Source organism: Callorhinus ursinus, unplaced genomic scaffold (assembly GCF_003265705.2).
Source record: "Callorhinus ursinus isolate GAN/ISIS: 27379988/994484 unplaced genomic scaffold, GSC_fseal_2.0 scaffold48, whole genome shotgun sequence".
NCBI classification, from domain to species: domain Eukaryota; kingdom Metazoa; phylum Chordata; class Mammalia; order Carnivora; family Otariidae; genus Callorhinus; species Callorhinus ursinus.
The window spans coordinates 4,387,273-4,410,023 of NW_027397110.1; the positions used below are offsets into that span (position 1 = coordinate 4,387,273).

A 22,751-nucleotide genomic window follows, 5' to 3' on the forward strand; every position below is an offset into this window, starting at 1 on the left:
TCCCTCCCCTGCCCCTCTGGGCATTGGCGTTCAGGGCACGACAACAAATGGGGTCCTCCTTCCCCTCCTGAGTTCAGAGTCAGTTGAGAGACAGACGCCGGAGATCAGAATGTCATTGGCCGCCCCTGCCCTCTGCTTATACCCCTCACTTCCTCCTTGATTTCCTGAGCTCGCTCAGGGGTGGAGGCCGTGCCTCCCACGGGGCAGAGCCTTTGCTGACGCACAGGCTGCTCCCCTGCCCCGCGGGTCCGTCCCCGTTGCGACCTCCGGAGCCCTGGGTGGGGAGCCTGTCCCGGGTGCGTGCTGGGCAGGGGCAGTGTCACCGAGGAGGGCTCCGCGTGAGCTGCTTTTGTTTTGTTTTTGGTCCCCTGCAGAGGAAACGGCTGGCGTCCAACCATCTCAACACCCCCCTGTTCCTCACAGCGAGAGGTAGGTGCCCGCAGGCCGTGGCTGCCCCGGGGCCTGAGGCTGTCGGCGTGGGTGGCCCTCTGCTCCTGGCGTGTGTAGGGCTGGCCCGGCCCGGCCGCAGCGGGACAGAGTTGCTTTCTGGTGGACGGTGCACTCCGGCTCCCGGGCCCCCCACACCATGGCCTCCTTTGCCCCGATACCCTCTCTGGGGAGGAGGTGGGCCGGCGGAGCCTGCTGCCGTCTGACAGGTGTCAGAACCAGGGCTCCGAGCCGGGACGACGAAGAGAGGCCTGGACGTGACGGCACGTGGTAAATGCTCGTGTGTTCCCTCTGGACGGTTTCATCCGCGGACTGCTCTGAGCCAGCAACTGAAAGGAAAACCATGTTTTGTGATCATTAAATGTGTGGTTTGGCATCACTTACTGGAAGGAGAGTGGGTTATGGACAGACAAAAAAACAAAAAACCGCAGTTGAAAATAAGTCACTCTGAGAGGTCCCTGAAATGATCTCTCCCCCACTGGGCAGCCCACTGCCCATCCCATGGTGGGTCCTGGCCACGACCAGGGCAGAGACCCTTACTTCCGCCGTGCGCCGGGTGAGAACACCATGTCCCGGGCCCGTGATGCTCCCGTCCTGCCCCGGGGTGGGAACCCCTGCCCCACCGGGCCTCGTGGCCCCCGGTCCTGATTGGTGTTCCTCAACTCCCACTAACATGTTCTCCGCCCTTCCTCCCTGTGCCAGCCAATGAGGACCCCTGCTGGAAGGTAGGTGTCCCCTCGCCGGCACACCTGGGCGGGACGGGTGCAGGCGTGGGCGCTCCAGGCAGGGGAGAGCCGAGCGAGCGGAGGGCCTTTGGGCTCCTTGCGCGATACCAAGAGCTTGGCAACCCCAGCCAGGCCGTTGTCCAGCCAGCCTGGCAGAGTCGGGCGTCCCCACAGGGTCAGCCCACAGGCTGCTCAAACACAAGCTCTCTCCACCCACGGCTGAGGACGAAGGGACCCCGGGAGCCAAGAAGGCCCAGGTGGAGGCAGCTGATGCCGGCCAGGCTCTACCTGGCTCTGCTCGGCCCTGCTGTGTGACCCCAGGGGGAGCTGCCTCTCTCAGGGCCCCGTTGCCCGCCTCGTGAGGGTCTAGACCTAGTAAATCCCCAGGGTCTCACCCCTCAGGACTCCCCTTTCTGTGATCTTGTGAGACCCCGATTCCCCGAGCACGCAGTGTGTCCCTGCTTCCCAGGACACAAGCTGGTCGTGACCTCATGGTTTTTTTTAGGATTTTATTTACTTATCTGAGAGAGAGAGAGCACAAGCAGGGGGAGTGGTAGAGGGAGAGGGAGAAGCAGACTCAGCACTGAACGGGGAGCCCGATGCGGGGCTCTATCCCAGGACCCTGAGATCGTGACCTGAGCTGAAGTCAGTTGTTCAACCGACTGAGCCACCCAGGCGCCCCGTGACCTCCTTTTTTAAATAAGTTTTGGATCTAATTCTAGAAGAATTTGTAGCCCCTACATGCCTGTAACAGTTGGGCCACTAAGCAGCAGCAGGTGACAGGTCTAAACTCTGGTGATACCGGGCTTTTTGCCACCAGAATGGTGTAGTGTCACAGACTGGTGCTGGTGGCTTGTCCACAGACACCTGTGCCCAACCAGTGTGGACACAGGACGTGCCTGGAGCCTGAGCTCCGCTTCCGCAGACCCCAGTCCTGGAGGAGCCGTGGCTTCGAGGCGGGAGACCCCGCTGCTGGTCCTGCGTCCACCTGCAGCTTACTGAGCCATCCTGGGCGCATGGCTCGCCTTCCCTGAGCTCCTGCACTGAAATGAGAAGTGACAGCGAGTCTCTGAGGCCTCATCTCTGTCTGCTGCCCCCCTCCCCCGTCAGGGGTGGCCTGGGGTCCAGGGTCTTCGTGGCGTGGGCCGTTCCAGATGAGAGCCCTCTGGTGAAGTCAGAAGGCCCTGCTGCCATGTGGGTAGAGAACAGACGTCCCGTGCGTGGAGAAGATTTTCTAGTGGGTGGTGGAAAACCGTTCAGACTTTGCAGGTCACGGGAGGCGTGGGGTTATGAAAGGCTCCTCTCTCTGTCAGGGCTGTCCACAGTGCAGCAGGCTGGCTGGGGAGGTAGTGAGCTCCCTGTCCCCACAGCTGTGTAAGCAGAGGTTGAACCACCAAATGCGGGCGACTCTGGAAGGGACATTTGAAGTTCCTTTATCGCAGGGAAAGAGGAAGTCACCCCTTACCAGGCTCCTACATGGATTGTGTTTTGTGCGCCGTGTCCTGTTGAGTCTTCCCAGCATCCTGTGGGGCAGGTGTCACTAGCCCACGTTACAGATGTGGAAACGGAAGAACACAGTAACCCACCCGGGATGTTGGGAGATGCCAGGTTGGACCGAGGTGTTGTCAAGAGCACTGGGGAGAACCGTGGCCGCGTACCTCCCAAGGCCATGCGCGCATGAAGAACGCGCGGGAGGGAGGCTTTGTGATCACTTGCCTGCCCCCCCCCCCAGGATATTGCTCTGTGGGACATTGGGGACCCAGGGGGACTGTTTCCTGAGCCACAGCAGGACCGCCTGCCCCGCCACCCACTCCTGGTGTCCAGGTCTCAGCTGGGATGAATCAGGGTGCTGGGGCCACACCTCGCCTGACTCTGACTCGGTGGCCGTGTCCCTAGTAAAGGTGGCCCAGGTGGTGCCCTAGAGTCCATGTGACAGGCAGCTGCTCGTCCCCTGGTTCCAAGGCTTGTCCCTCTCTCTCTTGGAGCTGCTGAGAAACAGTGGGTCGCAAGCAGGTCAGGGCGGCAGCTGCCTGGGGGGCCCCCAGCTCCCTCCCAGCCCTGCTGACCTGCCTCCCACCCTCCCTTCTCTTCCAGAGTGAGATCACCCACGCTGAGCACTGTGCTGCCTGCAAGCGAGGGGCCAACCTGCAGCCTTGCGGCACCTGCCCAGGGGCCTACCACCTCAGCTGCCTGGACCCGCCCCTCAAGACGGCGCCCAAGGGCGTATGGCGGTGCCCCAAGTGCCAGCAGAAGGTATGGGAGGCTGTGCTGCCGACTCTCTCCCTGCACCGAAAGACCCTCCCCCGGCATAGCATCTGAGGCTGGATGATCTGCTGGGCTGGGCCCGTGCACTGTAGGGGCTCAGCAGCACCCCCGGCCTCTGCCCACTAGAGGCCAGGAGCATCCCCATAGTGGCCTGAGATCTCAGACACTGCCCACGGAGACCCACTGGTGACGACTGAGCAGAGGTGTCCCTGTGCAGCTACCTGACCCAGTGACTCCCCCTCTGAACTCCAGACTCCCCCTGGGGAGACCAGGACTACTAGCAACGCAAACCGCAAAGACAGTGCTAGCTAACACGTTCCTTCTCCTTGCCCCCACACAAATGAAAACCTCGCAGGTTCAAAAAAACAGTAACACTCCCTTCTGGTGATGATGCGGGGGAGGCAGACACTCCGCATTGCAGAATTTTATCAAGAGCCTTAAAAATGTATATATCTTTTAAATGCAGAATCTAGGTTTGGGGAATGTAGTCTCAAGAAAGAATCCAAATACCAATAAAGTTCTGTGCACGAAGAAGCCCCTCGCCCCATAGTTATAAAGAGATACAGCTGCCTCGCAGCAGTAGGAGACAGTGAAATAAATTCCAGCATGTGCACGCAAGGCGATGTTTTGTGGTCATTGAAAATGATCTTTACAAAGAGTTTGTGATTCTTTCGGGGCTTGTTCTCTATGTGGAATTAAGTTTTTGAAAAAGAAAACACCAGGCTTTATAGTGGCTGTATGGTTTAGTCATTAGCCCCCTGAGAAAAGCTGCAGGTAGAATAAAAACCGTGGGAGGACATACTTCCAAATGTTAGAATCACGTGGGAAGTAGCAGTGCTTTTTTGTGAAGGACGTTTTTCTATATAATGCATATGTGTTACTTGTAAAATCATAGGGGAATCATTTTTATTTCAGAAAACACTGATTCTCGGGGGTTCGCATCACCCCGGGGACCTAGGGAGAGGGTGGGTACAGGGGACCTATGTCATGGTCTCCTGTGGGGGCCAGCAGCCCCTGCGCTATGACTGCCTGGGGCTCACAGCTCTCTGAGGGAAGACAGAGAGGGCACAGGATTATCTGCCTGAGTTCAGCACGATGGTGGGGCCTCCCTGGCCAACTGAAGACAAGAGCACAGTGGAGCTGCTCTCGGGTCCTCAGGACAAGGGAAGAAGGCAGGTGGTCATTCATGGATGCATTCAGTCAAGAACTGGGGCCTCCTCCACACCAGCACCAAGGGGGGCCTTGGCAAGAAACAGTTCCTGCCCTCAAAGAGCTCTGTGAGCCAGATCGTGAGACAGGGGCAACCCCACCCCATCACGGTTGAGGGACCTACTGCTCAGAGAGCCTGTGTCCGCCCCGCCCCCCGCCCAGGGTTGCACGGCCAGGCCGTGGCAGGTTCTGGCCTGTCCGCTTGCTCATCAACCCGTCTGCTCTCTAGGCCTTAAAGAAAGACGATGGCGTGCCCTGGACCGGGATGCTGGCCATTGTGCACTCCTACGTCACCCACAAGACGGGTAAGGCGGCCTCGGGGAGTGAAGAAGGGCACCTCCTCCCTTCTCTCCATCCCCACCTCCATCCTCGGGACTCACTCTGGGCCCATCTGAAGCTGTTCCCAGCCAGAGCTCTGCAAAGAGGGACCCTGGGACTGGTCCTGTGTGCAAGGCAGTTACTGTGGGGGGATGGCATTTTCAGCCCCTGTGTATGCGGCCAGGGCCAATGGCTTCTGCAGGAGGATGTAGCCAGAATGGCCTAGAGGCGTAGACCTCGGGTTCTTTTTGCTTTTCCCGCTTGCGCACGGACCAGGCTCTTTGCTCACCTTGCTTGCTTGCTTACCTGGCCTTCTCTTTGCTAGTCAAGGAAGAAGAGAAGCAGAAGCTGCTACAGAGAGGCAGCGAGCTACAGAGTGAGCACCAGCAGCTGGAGGAGAGGGACCGGCGCCTGGCCTCGGCAGTGAAGGTGCGCTGGCAGTGGGGGGCAGGAGAATGGGGGACCTTAGAGCCCCAAGATGTAAATCCAAAGCTTCACTGTCCTGTTACTGAGGCTCCAGGAGAAGACAGACTCACCAACATCACTCAGTGAGCCAGGAGGTAGAGAATGCAGCTCTGTGATCTATTCAACAAATAGTTACCAAGCAATTGAGCCTCTAGCTCCGCCCCTACCTAGCTCTCCGTCTTTGGCAAAGCCCTGTCTCTGAACCTCAGTTTCTTCTTGTGTAAAGTGAACATAATGATTTCTCTTCTGTAGTGTGGTGGTAAACAAGACAATGGTGATGATGGTGATGATGGCAGTGATGGTGGTGATGGTGGTGATGATGGTGATGGTGGTGATGGTAAGAATGGAGATGATGGTGATGGTGCGGATGGTGATGATGGCAGTGATGGTAATGGTCATGATGGTAGTGATGACAGTGGTGGTGGTGGTGATGGTCATGATGGTGGTGGTGATGGTGGTGGTGATGGTGACGATGGTGGTGGTGATGGTGGTGATGATGGTGATGATGATGGTCATGATGGTCATGATGGTGGTGGTGGTGGTGATGGTGACGATGGTGGTGGTGATGGTGGTGGTGATGATGATGGTGGTGATGGTCATGATGGTGGTGGTGATGGTGATGATGATGATGATGGTGATGGTGACGATGGTGGTGGTGATGGTGGTGATGATGGTGATGATGATGGTGATGATGGTCATGATGGTAGTGATGACAATGGTGGTGGTGGTGATGGTCATGATGGTTGTCATGACAATGGTGGTGGTGGTGATGGTCATGATGGTGGTGGTGACAGTGGTGGTGGTGGTGATGGTAAGGGCAATGCCAGGCCCTGGTGAAACTCTTTAAACATAGTATCTCATTCAATCCTCAGAATAACCCAAGAGGAGGATCTGTGATTATTCCTGTCTCAGAGTTTGGGTGCAGCATCAGGGAGTATAAGTGTTTAGTTGCCTGAGCAGCAAGTAGCTTACACTCGAGCTTGGGCCCCGTCCCGACTGCTGCCTGCCCTGCCATGATACGTACAAAGCCAACCGAAGACAAGAGCACGGCAGGCAGCAGACAGAGCAGAGAGCTGGCTGGCCATCTGCAGATCTTCTGCAGCTGCAGTGGTTGAACCAGAACTGGCTCCCAGCTTCCTCAGCAGGAGGAGAAATGACCTGATCGTTGACGTAGCGTCACGGCCGGGAGGAGGAATGTTCCACGCTCCCGCCCAGGCATGCCATTTCTAGCCCTGAACTCTAAAACAAACTTCTCCTGTGTGACTGGCTGTAATTCCATTTTTTGCAGCTGCCCGGTTTTTGGAAGGCCCTCGCGCTGGTTGCCTTCAGGCCTCTGCCCGAAAGAGGGGGGGGAGCTGTGGGTGGGCTGAGAGGGTGGCAGCCCCAGGATGCCTGCGCGGTGGGATTCTGAGACCTCGCCCCTCTCTCCTTCCGCCAGAAATGCCTAGAGCTTAAGACGAGCCTACTGGCCCGGCAGAGGGGCACCCAGTCATCCTTGGACCGCCTGCGGGCCCTCCTGAGACTGATACGGGGCGAGCAGATGCTGCAGGTCACCATGACGACCACCAGCCCCGCCCCGCTGCTGGCCGGGCCCTGGACCAAGCCCCCAGCGGCAGCCATGCGCTCTGCCCTCCAGCACCCCCAGGGGCACAACTGACCCTGCGGGACCCGCTTCACACCCACGGAAGGTTCCTGGGACCCTGCTCAGCAGACCTGAGGGTTCTGTCCGCCTTAATTCATAAACACTATGAATTTCAGACGAAAATAAAACCTGACCGAGAGAGACAGAGGAAAGAAGGGAGAAGGAACTGGGTGGAAGTCCTTTCCCTCCACATTTAGACGGGGCACCAAGGAAGCCAGGGCGGTGCCCGATGGCCGGGTGCACAGTCAGCCCCTGGCTGTTGGGGGGCTGCCCAGGCCTCCAGCTTCCAGGCACAGCTGTCTCCTCGGCCTCGTGCTGCCCCCCAGGAGAGAGAAGGACAGAGGTTGGGACGGGGAGCCAAGAACCCGAAGACCTAGCTGAGTAGTAGCGGTAGTTGGGACGAGCAGTGGGTAGCGAATCTAGGTAGGACTCCGTGCCCTTCCCGCTCAGGGGCCCCGGGGCTTGAGGCCGGGGCGCTCCAGCGCCTTCCAGAACGCGGGCCCCTGTCTGTCAGTATTATTAGCATTAAGAGTCACAGCTGTTGAACTTGAAAGAAACTACGAGGCGGGTCCCTCCGGGGAGGGACTCTGCAGTCTCCACCTGCCAGGGCCTCCGCGTGCCCCCGAGTCTTCAGAGTGCCCACTCTGTACGCCTCTTGCCCTTTGCCGACCTTCTGGACTCATTTTGCCATCGATGTATTTTTCTCATGGAGTTTTTGGGCAAGATGGAGCTGCAAGCATGCAGGGGAGGCCTTTGGCGGGTTTTCTATTCGGGGTTGAATCATTCAACTTATGACTGAAGCCTTTTCTTTTCTCCTTTCGAAGAGCCGATAAAGTATTCCATTCCTCTTTTCTTGCCAGTACAGACACTTATGCCAAAAAATAACTTTACATTTTTGTATGGCGTTTTTATTGTAAGATATTTAATGTGAAGGGGGGATGCTTGCTGACTTCTTTTCCTGCTTACAGTGGTCTCTGCTGCAAAGTACGAATGCGAAAACCCCTCCTGGGGGACTGCCAAACTGGAGAGATCCAGAGGGTTCTTTCAGAAGGGGGGGGGCGAGGGGAGGGAGGGAGAGGGGGCAGTGGCCTCGGGAGGGTTTGGCCTTCGGAGACGCAAGAGTCCCTCTTCTTGCTGTCTCCTTGCGTTCGTGAGAGCTGAGGGCGCGCTCGCGTCATAAAAGGGCTCCCGCGCCCCGGGGTGGGATGTCCACCCACCAGCTTCTCCAGTCCTGAGGGACGTAGCACAACAGGATAAGCATCCGGAAGCCAGCGGGCTCCCACCCCAGCATATCACACGGTGCCGAATTGCATTGAACACAGGTGCGCGTGTGCACACGCGGCCCCAGACACACACGCACGCAGACAGGTGCAGAGCAGGGAGGCTGGCCAGGATCCCACAGACTGCCATGGTCCCTCCTGTCATTTTCTCGACTCCGGGAGAAACTGTGCTGTACGATACAGATCTATTTTAATACACTTAACACTGGGTTGAACAAGATTTTTATATTCTTTTATTGATGAACAAAGTGAACTGTGAGACACACGTCTTCTATATTGGTTACTCTAGATGCCAATTATGCATTACCGCGTGGCTTGCGATGTAAATGTCTTCAGGTTCCTTTTTGTTGGTTTGTTTTTCTTCTTGGGTGGATTGAATTGAATTAAATTTTTAAAAAAATGTAATGGGAGGATATGGAAGGTTGGACCCGGGAGGGGTAGCTGCCGACGTGTCTTGAAGACTTAGTGTTTTGGACCAAGGAGGACTGTCCAGTGGATAGTGAGGGTAGAGAAAAAGTGTTTGTCTTAAATATGCCAATGTAGTTTTCCTTCTGTACGATGTATTAAACTCAACTGATGATTTCAAAGCCGTGTGGTTTGCTTTGCCTTCAGCAGAGAGGCCTCTGGGAGCACGAGGGGCAGGGAGGGGGAAATTGGAGAGGTGGAAAATCAGGGTCATGCCCCTGTTGGGAGGGAGGGAGGGAGGGAGGAGAGAGCTCATGGGCACCCTCCACATGCGGATCCCCCCACCTCCACCCCGAGGTGGCAGGTGCAACTCTTGGGACCCAGCGGATGGTCAGGAGCAACAGAAACCCACCCGGCCAGGTGCTGTGCGGTGTGGACACTGCTCCCTCACTCATTCCTGCTTCTCAGCCCATCAACGGCACCTACTTTTTCTGTTGCCCATGAGCTCCCGCAACCTACCCACCCGGGTCTTCGTCCTTGGCCTTTCAAGAGAGCATGCAAACTGGGGAGCCAGACCCCCTGCGTCCTGGCTCCAGACACTTCAGAGGCCTCCAGTCGGCCCAGTCAGGTGGGGAGCCCACCTCTGGACCACCAGATGTGGCCAAGGGTGGGATCAAATACGAAGGGATGGCCCACTGGAGCCCCAGGACTGAGGGATGCACCCAGAGACAGGGGAGGGGTGGGCGGGGCTGCGGGGCCCAGCTGGCGGGGTCTCTGACAGTCCTCTCCTGTTTCCAAGTGGGCCCAGAATCACAGAGCTTGGGTGGGGCCTAGAGTTCAAGGCGCCTCTGCCTGACCCCCGGCTGACTCTCCTCCAGCGCCCCCCTGCCTCCTTGAGAGCCGGCCCAGTCTCAGCCCCTGGAGGCCCATGAGGAGCCCCCAACCCCTGGCCCGGAGGTCTCAAGATTCCCGTTGGATTCCCACCGTTCTCAGTCTTCTAATTTCCTCCCACCCTTTTGGGTCCCTCTCCTACCGGGCTGCCCCTCTCCCATGATTCCCCTGGAGCTGCCCAATTCAAGGTCAGTAGTGACCTCCCTGTGGCCAGATCCAGTGGGGGACACGCTGACCACGCCCTCCAGCTGAAGGACACTCCCAGGACCCCCACTCACCTGGTTGTTCCAGTCTGTCTCCTCCCTGGGTCTGTGCTCTGACCTCGCCTCTCCTCCTGAATTCCTAGACTGACCTTGTCCCACCTCCTGGTTCTCTATCTCTATGCTGCCTGTTCCCTAGCTGTTCTCTCCAGGGCTGGGCCTCTGCCCGTTGGGCATCAGGAAGCGTCTGTCTCCGCCAGGCCAGCCCTCCTGCACCTGTCCCATCTCCGGGAGATTCCATCTTCCTAATACGTGGGCCAGCAGCCCGGCGAACTCACCCTCCACACCTGCTCATCGGCGGCACGCTCAGAATATAAGCAGGGGGTGGCCATGTGTCACCACCCACACCATCACCTTGGTCTCAGCCTGCCACCTCACCTGGATGACTGCAGCCGTGGCCTCAACACGTGCCCCTCCCCCATCCCGCTGCTGTCAGTTCTCAACCCAGCCGCCAGCATGACAATGCCTCTCCTAAACCCCTGCTGTCACTGCCCATCTTGCCCAGCAGCAAGTCCTCCAAGGCCACGGTCACTGCATTCTCTGGCCCTTTGACTTCCCTTCCTGCCTCTCTCCACTTTCCTCACTCTGTTCCAGCCGCACGGCCTCCCTGCTCTACCTGGAACCCACGCAGCATGCTCCTGCCACAGGGCCTTTGCACGTGCTATATCCTTACCAGGTGTGCCCTGGTGTCTCTTGGAATTTGACCACAGCCCCCTCAAGGTGCAGCTGTCCCCAGCCACCCTCCTTAAGATTTAGCATCTCCTCTCCTTCCTTGTTGTTTGATTCCTCAGACTTTTTTTTTTAAAGATTTTATTTCTTTATTTGACAGACAGACAGACACAGCAGAGAGAGGGAACACAAGCAGGGGGAGCGGGAGAGGGAGAAGCAGGCTTCCCACCGAGCAGGGAGCCCGATGTGGGGCTCCATCCCAGGACCCCGGGATCACGACCTGAGCCGAAGGCAGACGCCTAACGACTGAGCCACCCAGGCGCCCCTGATTCCCCAGACTGAAATAACAACTTTCCGTGACTCACCTTTTCAGTTTTGTCTGCTTCATGAAGGCAGGGAACTTGGTCAGTTTTACTCACCAATCCCCAGCATCTACAAGAGTACCTGGAACACAGGAAGTGGGTGCTCAGTAAAGACTCATGGAATACAGGAAGGAGGCTTCGAGAGACAGAGCTGCCCGGCCTTGGGGCTGCCTCCATCCCGGCTCAGGGTCGTATCCCAGGGCTTCCTTGTTCCCAGTGCAGCTGCCAGGTCCACTTGCCCAGTGAGGGTGGGGGCAGGGGGGTGAGGAAGCTGAGGCTGGGGAGGGGTGGGATCTCCAGGGACCCTGCAGCTGCAGAGGGGGTGAACCCAGACTCTACCATATCTTTGTCCTCTAATCCATAGGGGGTTCCAGGACAGCCTGCCCAGCTCCCATCAAGAGACACGGGGGCCTGGGGGGCTCCAGCGCCCCAACACAGGGCAGGAGTTCCTCGCAAATCTGAATGTGCCTCCCCCCGCCCCGCCCCGCGATGAGAACTCCCTCCCTCCTGGGGAAGCACCTCCATGGATTAGCTCTGCCATTAGAAAGGGGGCCCTGGGGCGCCTGGGTGGCTCAGTCGTTAAGCATCTGCCTTCGACTCAGGTCGTGGTCCCAGGGTCCTGGGATCGAGCCCTGCATCGGGCTCCCTGCTCTGCGGGAAGCCTGCTTCTCCCTCTCCCACTCCCCCTGCTTGTGTTCCCTCTCTCGCTGTCAAAAAAATAAATAAATAAAATCTTAAAAAAAAAAAAAAAAGAAAGAAAGAAAGGGGGCCCCAAAGTGTGTGGACACCTATAGTCCCTCCTGTCTCTCCACCACCACCACTGGCGCCTAGGTGGCCCTGTGCCCACGTGATGGAAAACGTGGTGTTCAACAGGGGTCCCCACACCTTCTGATTCCCCGGGTCCATCTGACCTGGCCCTGGAGAGCAGGGCCCACCATAGCTCTGCGGTGCCCACCAAGCAAGCTCAGGGGTGGGAGACTCCCCGGGGCTGGCCATCAGCTATGGTGATGAGGATTCACCACTTCTCAGAGGGCTCCCCCGGGGAGCATTTTGTTTCCAGAAGCTGCCATAACAAAGCACCACAGACCATGGGGTTTAAACAACAGAATGAATTCTCTGCCAGTTCGAGAAGGTCACGCAGCCAGCAGGCGGCTTCCGCCTGGGCTGTGGCCCTGTGCCCGCGCTCCCAGCACCTCTGCTACTCTGCCCGCTGCACCCCAGGCACCTCTCGGGGCACAGGTGGACCACTGCAGGCCACCCTGCCAAGCCGCATGCACGCACACTCCTGACCCAGCCACCTTGCCAGTCTGGGGCTGCGGATGGCGACCCAGGTGATGCTACACACAGGTGCAAGGGGACAGATAAAGCCAACTAAGCACTGCTGACCACACAGGCCAGCACGGAACCCAGCCCCTGTCCACCCTGTGTGTCCCCCAGTGGGGGAAGGGCGCTTCTTACACTAAGCTCAGCTTTGCCCCCAACCCCAGCTCTCAGAATCCCCCGAGGCTCCCCAAACAATGCTACAGTTTCTGGGTGGTGTTGCTGGATGGGTTCTGGTGACGGCATTTCTGCATGGGGCTGGGGCTCATACCGGGGAGAAGTCTGAGACCAGAGAGTGTGAGACCACCTGCAGAGCCAAACCTCAGGCAGTTGGGTGGAAAGGGGTCTCTCCCCTGCTACAGGACCCCTGGGAGGATCTCACACCAGGCCACGGAGGGGGCTGGCTGTGGCTGCTACTTGCACTGGCCACCTTCCATATGGTGAGGCCCCAACACCCACCCCCAAGGATCCCCGGTCTCCAGACAGAACAGAGGGACTCCCACCCACTTATAGGACAGTGCAGCTCCTAACAGGCCCATTTTGAGGTCAAGTGACAGAGATCAATTTGTTCCAGTGGCAGCAGGTGGTTCCCTGCGGTGTAAGAAAATGGGGCTGTGGAAGGAAAGGCGGGCTGCAGGAGGATGCAGGTGGCTATGCTTCTACTCCCAGCTTCCTCCCTCACCCAGGGTTAAGTCAGCAGGAGTGGTCCTCACCGTCTCCCCAGGTGGGGCCCTGGCAGGGGCACTGCCCAGAACTGGAAGGGAAGCCTGGCCAGGAAGGGCCACCACTGGTTTATGCATCTCCTTCCAAATCCGTGTCCGGTGACTTCGTGTCAGTAGCTTGAAACCGTCCACGGCGGGAGTACCGACACTGCGGAAATGGGCAAACACTACAAATCAGGGCCTGACATTCCTAGAGAGCACTTACCAGCACACTGTTGTGTGTGTGCGTGTGTGTCTGTGTGCAAAGGCGTGTGGGCACATGGGTGCTTATGACAGAGAAACGGGAGTGTGGTGCCAAAGTACGCTCGTGTCCAAGATTGGCCAAAGGTGCTACGTTTGCAAATGCAACACTAGATTCCTTACCTAATTTCCAGACGCAAGCTAACTGTCGATTTAGCAGTTGACCAGAAGTGGATGGCTCTAAATTGCACCGATTTCACAAGGAGGCTTACATAAGAATAATAACACCTCTTCCTACATGGACGTAATTGAATCTGGCCAAATAACACAAAACCACAATTAGACCAGCCTTTTGGGGGGGGGATCAAAAAAATTACCCAAAATTTGGACAGAAGGCACGTCTTTAAGGTCATTCTAGAGGAGAATTTCTCCAACTCGAGTGAGCATTGGCATCACCTGGGGAACTGGCTGAAACTCAGGATTGCTGGGCCCACTCCAGCTCCATGGATTCGTGAAAGGAGGGGCCACACAAGGCAGACCGTGCAGTCAGAGAGCTCCCCAGGAACCTCACTGGCACATCAGGAAAGAAGCATCTGGCTCTCGAAGTCCATGTGAGCCTGGAATACCTCGGGGCCGTCTTTCTTTTTCTTTAAACTCTTAAATGAAGCTCCAATTCAGTCTGTATGATTCTCCACCAGCCTCGGCTCACCTGCAACCCACAGGGGTGTTTGCTGCATGCCAAGTGACTGTGGGCCGGCTCCGTCCAGGCAAGCCAGCACACGTTACCAACCACAGGGCTATGACCACACTTTCTCCAAAGTTCGAATCTCAGCCACAGGGAGGGGGAGTCCTCCCAAGCTGTACCTTCCTTGGCTACTCTCATGCAGCCCTGCCCTCTTATACCTAGTGATGTTTATACTAACTTTTCAAATTATTGTGTGGTTTCTGTTTCCCTGATCGAACCCTGATACGCCTTAGATTCTGAAACCTTGCTAAATCCATTGGTTATAGCAGCTGTTTTATAGATTCTATTTGGCTTTCTGCATAAACAATTATGTCCCCTGCAGAGACGGTTTTATTCTGGTTTCCAATCTTCGTGCCTGTTATTTTTTCTTGCCTTATTTCAATAGCCAGGACCTCCAATAGAATTTGAACAAAAGCAGTGAGACGAAGAGTCCCTGTGTTTCTGATTTCAGAGAGGAGGAAGTGTCAATAGTTTGACCATGAAGTATATTATTTAGTACATAAAAGTAGTTCTTAGTTTGCATATAATAAAAAAAAAATCCTGAATGATAGGAGTGTGTGGGTGGTGCCGTCAGTTAAGCATCCAGCTCTTGGTTTCAGGGCAGATGATCTCAGTCATAGGATCGAGCCTTTTGTAGGGCTCTACACTCAGTGTGGATTCTGCAGTTTCTCTCTCCCTCTGCTCCCTACCCCCACTAAAATAAATAAATCTTCTTAAAAATCCTGAAAGATTAAATTCTGTCAAATGCTTATAACTACATTTCTTTAAAATCACGTGAGCTTTCTCCTTCATTCGGTAAATACAGTGAGTTAGAGTAATCTTCAAATGTTAAGCCAACTTTGAATTCCTTAACTAAACTCTATTGGGTCATTGTGTAGTATCCTTTCATATTGCTTTACTGGATGCACTAATATTTGCTAAGTATTTTTGTATTTGTTTATGAGGGATATGGATCTATAGATATTTTTCTTTGCAATGTCTTTGTCAGATTATGGTATTAAACAAGTTGGAAAGTATTCTCTATTTTTTGAAAGAACATCTTTATATTTGTTAGAATTCACCAGTTAAGACATCAGGGCCAGGAGTTTTATTTGTGGAGAGGTATTTTTTTGTAATTTATTTTACTATCTGCAGACTCCAAAGTGATGATTGCCTTTTCATTCTTAATTTGGAGTTTTTTTTATTTTAACGTGCCTAGCAAGGGGTTCTTGAATTTATCTTTTCAAAGTTCTTGAATTTCTCTTTTCAAAAAAGTTAACTTTTGGGGCTTCAATTTTCTCTTTTTTCTCTTTTTAAATTTTCTGTTTTATTTCTGTTATTTTATTCCTTTTACTGAATGGGTTACTTTGATATACATGTATATCAGATTGGCTCATTAGGGTGAGAAGCACCCCCTGGACAATCAACTGTGACCATGGTTGGGGTCAAATATACATACACACACACACATATATATATATATATATATATACACACACACAATACATATAATATATACACACAGTGTATATACATATATATATTTTAAGTTAGAACATTAGTTGATTTTAGACTGTTTTTTATTTTTATTTTTAATATAAGCATTTAGATTTTCCTCCAACTACTATTTTGTTTCCCAAATGTTGATATTTTGCATTAGTCTTCAGTTCAAATTATCTTCTCCCTTCCATCATGATTTTTTTGACACATGAACTATTTAGAAGTGTGGCTCCCTTTCTTTTAAAAATTTTTTTCCTATATCTAGGTTTTCCCTAGACAGGATTTTTTTTGAAAACTTTTTTATAAACATATAATGTATTATGTTTCAGGGGTACAGGTCTGTGATTCATCAGTCTTACACAATTCACAGCGCTCACCATAGCACATGCCCTCCCCAGTGTCCATCCCCCCCCCCCCCCCCCCCCCCCCCCCCTCCCCTCCAGCAACCCTCAGTTTGTTTCCTGAGATTGAGTCTCTTCTGGTTTGTCTCCCTCTCCGGTTTCGTCTTGTTTGATTTTTCCCTCCCTTCCCCTGTGATCCTCTGTCTTGTTTCTCAAATTCCTCATATCAGTGAGATCATATGATACTTACCTAGCTAGGATTTTTATTACTACCTTGATTCCATTGTCATATTCATATGATTTTAATTCTTTTGAATTTACTGGAACTTATTTTGTGCCCCAGAGTCTGGTCTATGTTGGTGATCATAACATGTGCACGTGAGAGGAATGTGTATTCTGTTGTTGGGTGCCGAACTGTGTAAGTATCATGTAGGTCAAGGTGATAGGTAGTGGTGCTCAGGTTATCTATCACTTTACCCACTTTTTGTTGAGCTGGTCTTTCAGCTGCTGAGACAGGGATGCCAAAATCTCCAGCTCTGAATATGGAAATGCCTGTTTATCCCTTAAATCTATTGTGGGATTTCTTCCTCCATATATCTAAAGTTCTATTATTAGATGCATTCCCACTTATGACAGCCATGTCTTCTCAATAAACTGACCATTTTGTCATTATAAAAAAGGCCATCTAGATCTAGTAATACTCTGTTTTAAAGTCTGTTTTAGGTGGGTGGGGGGGTGGGTGAAATAGGGGACGGGGATTAAAGCGTACACTTATCATGATGGGCACTGGGTAATCACTGTATTGTACACCTGAAACTAATATAACACTGTATGTTAACTATACTGTAATTAAAATAGAAATTTAATGGAAAAATGAAAAAAAAGTAAACCAACCCAAGTTTCTTAAAAAATAAAAGTAAAGTCTATTTTATATATTAGTAATATAGATACCTTGGACTTTTGATGATCACCGTGTGCATGGTATGTCTTTGCTTCTGTTCGCCTTCAGCCTATCTCAATAAAGTGCATACAGTTATGTCTTGCTTTCATATCCATTTTGACAATATCTGCCCTGCCTCTTAACCGTACAGTTTAGTACATTAACGTTAGAAGATAATTACTGATAGGGCTGGATTTAGGTTTACCACTTTATTATTTTTTTCCTGTTTGTCCCTTTGTTCTCAAGTTTATCCTTTCTTGCCTTATTTTGGATTTTTGACTATTTTTTGGAATTCACTTGCAACTTATCTATTTTTAAATCTTTTTGCATCATTTTTTAGTAGCTGTTCTAGGGATACAACCGTACCTTTTTAGTTGACTTGGGATGACTTCTGTCCTACTTCCAGTGAAAGGTAGAAGCCCTGAACCCATGCAGCCCCACTCAGCCATGGTTTGTATTATATCTACATATATCCTAAAACCTATAGGACAATTTTATAACCTTTGCCTTAAACAGCCCTGCTTATTCCTTTAAAATTAAGAGGGAAAAGTATTCCTTTATATAATCCAGATATTTGCCATTTCCAATGATCTTGATCTTTTCCAAAATATCCAGGTTTCAATCTGTTCTCATTTCCTATCACCTTGAAGAATTTCCTTTGGCATTTTTTCTGTAGTGCAGGTCTGCCAACGAAAAGAATTCCTTAGTTTTCTTTGACCTAAAAAAAGTTTTGATTTAACCTTCAGTCTTAAATGTTTTTGGCTGACAGAGAATTCTGATTTTGATATTTTCCCCCTCCTGTGAGCAATTTAGTATTGCTCCTTTATTGTATTGGAACGAGATATTGTTGCACTGTCTTCTGGCCTTCATAGTTTCTGCTTGTAAGTCAGCTAGTCTCAATTGTTGGTCTTCTGTTTCGTTTTTTCTCTTGATGATTTCAAGATTTCCTCTTTATCTTTGGTTTTCAGAAGGCCCACTATAGTGTGCCTGTGGTAGTTTTCTTTGTAATTTATCCAGCTTGGGGTTCACTCAGATGATTGACTCTGACTATGTCTCACCAAACTGGAAATATTTCAGCCATTAAGTTTTTAGATATTTTTGTGCCCCACTCTCTCCTCTCCAGAACTCCAATTACACGTATGTAAAATATTCTGATATTGTCCCACAGGTCCCTGAGGCTCTGTTCATATATTTTTTTTCAATCCTTTTTATTTTTTAAGTAATCTCTACACCCAACGTGGGCCTCAAACCCACAACCCCGAGATCAAGAGTCACGTGTTCTACATATTGAGCCAGTCAGGTGCTCCCATTTTACTCTTTATTTTATAGACTGGGTAATTTCTATTACGCTACATTCACCGACTCTCTTCTGTCATCTCCATTCTCCTATCAAACACAACCAGTGTTTTTATTTTGCTTTTGGGAATTTTTCCCCCCCGTAATTTCAGGTATTGTATTTGGTTTTCTAGAATTTCCCCTTTGTTTCCTATGATTTCTATGTTTATTTTTTACTGAGATTTCCTATCTTTGCATTTATTGTAAGCCTATTTTCCTTTATATACTTGAGGATGTGTATAATAGCTACTGTAACATCCCTGACAGTTATTTCTAACACCTGTATCGTTTTAAGGTTGGCGTCTGTTGATTGTTTTAGAGTAGGTTGCATGTTCTTGGTTCTTCATAGAATCATTTTTCATTGTATGCGGAACATTGTTAATATTACGTTGTAGAGGCTTTGGGTTCCGCTGGAGTCAAGCCACAGACCCTGTCCATTGGTAGCTCAAACCTCAGGTTGGGTGTTTTATCCATAGCTGGTGTCTGTCCTACAGAGGTGTGGCTCAGGGATCAGGCAGAACTTGGAGCAGAGTTTATGCACAGAATTTAGGCTCTCCTGAGCTGGCTTTCTTCTGTATGAGATTCCCTGCTCACTCTCTGGTGACTGTTGTTGTCCCAAACTCTGTCCTCTGTTCTTCAAGCCAAAAAGAGTGTGAATTTCTCCTGGAGATAAAGCCACTCTAACACAGGTGCGAACTTCAGTCTGGCTCAGCTTAAAAGCTACATAATGGAAGCTCATCCTGTGCTATTCACTTTTCTGAGTGTGGACTTCCCTCCAGAATCTGTCCTTGTTCATTCTCCAGTGCCTTCAAGTCATTGCTCACTTTTTTGTTTATTTTTGTTCTTTTGTATTTTGTCCAGAGCTCATAATGTTGTCTGTGGAAAGGTCAAATCCTGTAGGTGCTATTCAGCCATACTGGAAACAGAACACTTACATATACAAAACATGACAGAAATAGTTAAGGACCCTTTTGTTCTTCTCCTGAGGAATCTGGTATGTCTCCTACCTATTCACTTTTTATGTGGAGACGTCGTCTATGTATATTGTCCAAAAAGTGTAACACCGGGGTGCCTGGCTGGTTCAGTGGGTGGAGCACAAGACTCTTGATCTTGGGGTTGTGAGTTCGAGCCTCACAATGGGTGTAGAGATTACTTTAAAAAAATAAAATCTTTTTTAAAAAGTGTAATGCCGTATAATTCGTGAGGTAGATATAGGATGGGGGACTTTTAGAACTTTACACAAGTGAAAACACACAGTATTTATCATCCTCTGATTTTTCTTTTCCTTCTCAATGTACTATTTGGAGATCTGCCGTTGTTGAGACATACAGATCCGCTTCGTTCATTTTTACTGTTCAGTCACATGGATGTAACTCCTTTATCTGCCATTTCTTCTAGTGACGGACACTCAGGCTGCACCTAATTATTTGCTCTGCTAAGAGCACCGCAGTGATGCTCTTGTACCTACCTCTTCAGTTCCTTGCCTAGACACACAACTGCTGGATCAGCTTTACCTTCACCAGCTTGCTAAACTGCTCTCCAAAGTGACCGGACTAATTTCTCTCTCTACTGGCAGTACATAAAAGTGCCCGGTCCTCAAAATATGAACAGTGGTTATCTACGGGCAGTAAAATTTCAAGTGATTTCCACCTTCTCTTTCTACACTTTCTGTCACTGAATTTTTTTTTCCCTTCTGAGCAGTGGTTGTTCTTACAACAGCAGACTTTTTGTGACCAAACCAACAGCAGAACTTGCCCTTCCTTTCCCACGCTCTCCACGTCAGGGAAGACCACCACCCTCAGCTGCCTGCGTATCTCAAGATGAGAAAGCTGGGAGGTGCCCACGACCCTCTCCTCTGTCCCCTCCCTGCTCTTGCCTGTGTCCTGTGCGCACTGCTTTCGCTCTAAATACGCTTCTTTGTGCATTTCTTTGCTTATTCACTCCCCAACTATTCTGCAAGCCCCTGAGGGCAGGAAGTGCATCCTTCTCATTTCTGTATCTGTGGGACAGGCACTGCCTGCCCCAAAGCCGGTGCTCGAAAGCACACAGGGGATTGTAGAGTGGATACCGCCTTCCGCACTGTACCAGCAAGAAAAGGCTCGAGAAATGTACCCTACTCATGCACCCACCGTGGGAGGACAAGACCCCAAGCTGAGCCTTCTAGAACTCCCCACGCTGGGCCAAATGACTGGCCCAGGACCCCACAGCTGTGCATCTCAGCTGGTGGCAGAAGTGAGGTGCCCGGTCCTGGCTCCCCCCAGTGATGGCAGCCTGGCTCTCTCCGGGGCAGACCAGCCACTTGCTTTGCCACTGACTTTCATGTTCTGGACGGGATTCAATAAATTCATTGTGGATATCAGCTACAAGTTCTGGGCAGCCTGCCTAATCTCTGGAGTCACTTAAAATCTTTGTCGTTTCTGCACAAGTGAATGTTTGAACAATTTATTCCACACATCCTGTCAACAGAGACACCCTGGAGTCCTCATTTCCACATCACATTTCATTGTTTGGCGCTGAAATGCACCACGCGTGCTTGCCACACATTAGCGCCGTAATCGCTCTCCTTTGCTGTGGAAATGATAGGGAGATGGTGCTTTGATACAAGGAAGGGTGACAAGACCACGCCGTGCTGAAGCTGGGATTCCACAATTATCGTTCGTGAAAGGGAGACGGTTATCAGAGCAGCCACAGGAAAACGTCTTGGGGCCACCTCTCGGAGTCAGGAAATTTGAGACATACATTTCACAGCCGTGCGTCCCACCGTAAACCCTTCTGCATAATGCACGAGATTTGATTTAATGTCGTTGTTAATTCTGCTGCTCACAGCGGTGCACTCTTAAGGGACCCATCGTTTTTATTTCAGGTTTTTTTTTTTTTTTTCCCCTGGCAACAGAACTCTTGAGGCTTTTCTGGGCTTGTGCTGAATTGTGGGAGCACAGACCCCCTCCCAGGGGCAGGGGTGCAGACAGCAGGTAGCTTGTCCAGAGGCTGTGGCCGGGCCTCAGCTCTCCGTGCCGGGCTGCGGCGGGGTCAGAGCTGGAGGGCTGCGTTTGACAAAAGGAGAAAGGAAGGAAAGAGCAAGCCTTTGTGGCAGAAGAGGAAATAAATGAAACCACGGTCACTTTCCAAGCTGCACAAGAGGACCGTTCTGGCCTGGGTTAGCTGAGGGCCACGAGAAGGAGCAGGATGATAAAGCAGAGCGAGGGCCGGGGAGCAAACGGGAACCACCCCCCACACAGCAGGGACCCAGCCGTGTCCCCCCGGCTGACCTCCCGCCAGCCCGACACCCGCGGGAGCCCCCGCCAGAGCAGAAGAGACGCTCAGCTCACTGCTCGCCCGCAGACGGTAACAAAGAGCCGGGGCTCCAAGTCACTGCTTTGCCACACGGCATATGCCAGGAGCAGTGGACCTTGATCCCAGCCGGACGAGGGCTCCTCACCGACAGCCTCCCAGCATGGCCCCAGTTCAGCCACCCTGGGTTATGATTCTAAGGGACCCGTCACCTTATCTCAGGCCACAGCCCAAGAACGATGCAGAAGGGCCAAGAGTCAGAACTCTGGCTGTTCACTAGAAGTTTAATGGCAAGTTTACAAAGCACAGGAGGGCACACACGGACTTCAGTGTGGCGTTTCCCGCCCTAGCGGGGCGTCCCAGCTGCCGGCAGGGGCCGCGGAGGCACGGGGGGGGGGGCGGGGAGGGTCTGTCGCCTGTGCAGCCTTCAGCGAAGGGGCCGCCCCGCTCACCTGCCTCAGGGACGCCGGTGCCGAGCTCCCCACGGGCCTCCGGGGTGCTGAAGACCTCTCGTAGTGTTCGATCAGCAGTTTGGTGAACAAGTTCAGAGGCACGAGGGCGCTCAGGGAGGACGCCCCCCTGGGATGGCCAGATTAAATTCAGCCCAAAGACGCACGCCAGGTTGGAGCTGTTCATTTTGTTAAAAATGCTCTCCGGGGACACCTGGAGGACACCCAGGGGACCAGGCAAGTGACTGTGGGTTCTGTGCTATGGCCTTGTACAGCCAGCTCCCTGCTCTGGGCTTCAGTTTGCCCATCTGTAGAAGGAAGGACTCAGTCTTGATGCTCCAAGGGACCCTCTGGCTCTGACCGTCCGTCAGCTCCTTCTGGGATCTCCTCAGGGTCCCCTGGGGGGGGCCTCCACCACTGTGGGTGCAAGCATGGTGTTTGGTGTCACCCAGCCAGACCACGTCTCTGATGCCCACACTTTGGCTGGTGAGTAGGGCATAGTCAAGACTAACGAGCACGCAGGGCCATTGGAGGACTGGGGATGGTGGGGAGGGGAAGAGCTTGCCTTACAGCCTTGCAACCCCAAAAAGCAGGATACATCACCCATCTTACAGATGAAGAAGCTAAGGCCCAGAAGGTGCAGGGGACTTGCCCGAAGTCATGTGGCCAGTAGGTGGCAGGGGGGCCATCAGAGGGCATGGCCTGACCTCTTCCTTGCCTCCAGGGTCTTGGGGACCTTGATGAATCAGAAGTAGGCAATGCAGAGCCTCGGGGTCATGGGAGAGCATAGAACTATTGGGGGGGGTTGCACTGCCTGGTGACCCCCTATGGATCTGGTGAGGAAGCCCCCTGCCTCCACGAGACAGGCAGCCCCCAAGCCCCTGCAGGGGCACACCAGGGGCCAATGCTATGCAGCGCCAAGCCCCATGGGATGATTAATGTCAGTGTCATGGTGGAGGACAGAGAAATAAATCCATCTCTAGCTAATGAAAAAGAAGTAGAAAAAGAGAT

General features: G+C 52.4%; 2 protein-coding genes across 5 annotated transcripts in view; one reads left to right on the plus strand and one right to left on the minus strand.

Moving 5' to 3' along the window:
* Positions 1 to 8,104, plus strand: part of PHF21B (PHD finger protein 21B) — an 88,924-nt gene extending 80,820 nt beyond the window's left edge. For all 4 annotated transcript variants that reach the window (XM_025881857.2, XM_073882645.1, XM_073882644.1 and 1 more), the window contains 6 exons: positions 375 to 429; positions 1,150 to 1,172; positions 3,267 to 3,425; positions 4,876 to 4,951; positions 5,290 to 5,393; positions 6,868 to 8,104. In XM_025881857.2, the coding sequence (XP_025737642.1) occupies positions 375 to 429; positions 1,150 to 1,172; positions 3,267 to 3,425; positions 4,876 to 4,951; positions 5,290 to 5,393; positions 6,868 to 7,086 (636 nt within the window). In that variant the 3' untranslated portion in view covers positions 7,087 to 8,104. The remainder of the gene's footprint in view (positions 1 to 374; positions 430 to 1,149; positions 1,173 to 3,266; positions 3,426 to 4,875; positions 4,952 to 5,289; positions 5,394 to 6,867) is intronic.
* A 13,533-nt stretch (positions 8,105 to 21,637) lies between these two features.
* The window catches only part of ARHGAP8 (Rho GTPase activating protein 8), a 42,491-nt gene continuing 41,377 nt past the window's right edge, over positions 21,638 to 22,751 (minus strand). Inside the window, 4 exon segments of the mRNA XM_025881545.2 lie at positions 21,638 to 21,654; positions 21,744 to 21,800; positions 21,803 to 21,869; positions 21,871 to 21,954. Coding sequence (XP_025737330.2) covers positions 21,638 to 21,654; positions 21,744 to 21,800; positions 21,803 to 21,869; positions 21,871 to 21,954 — 225 coding nt within the window.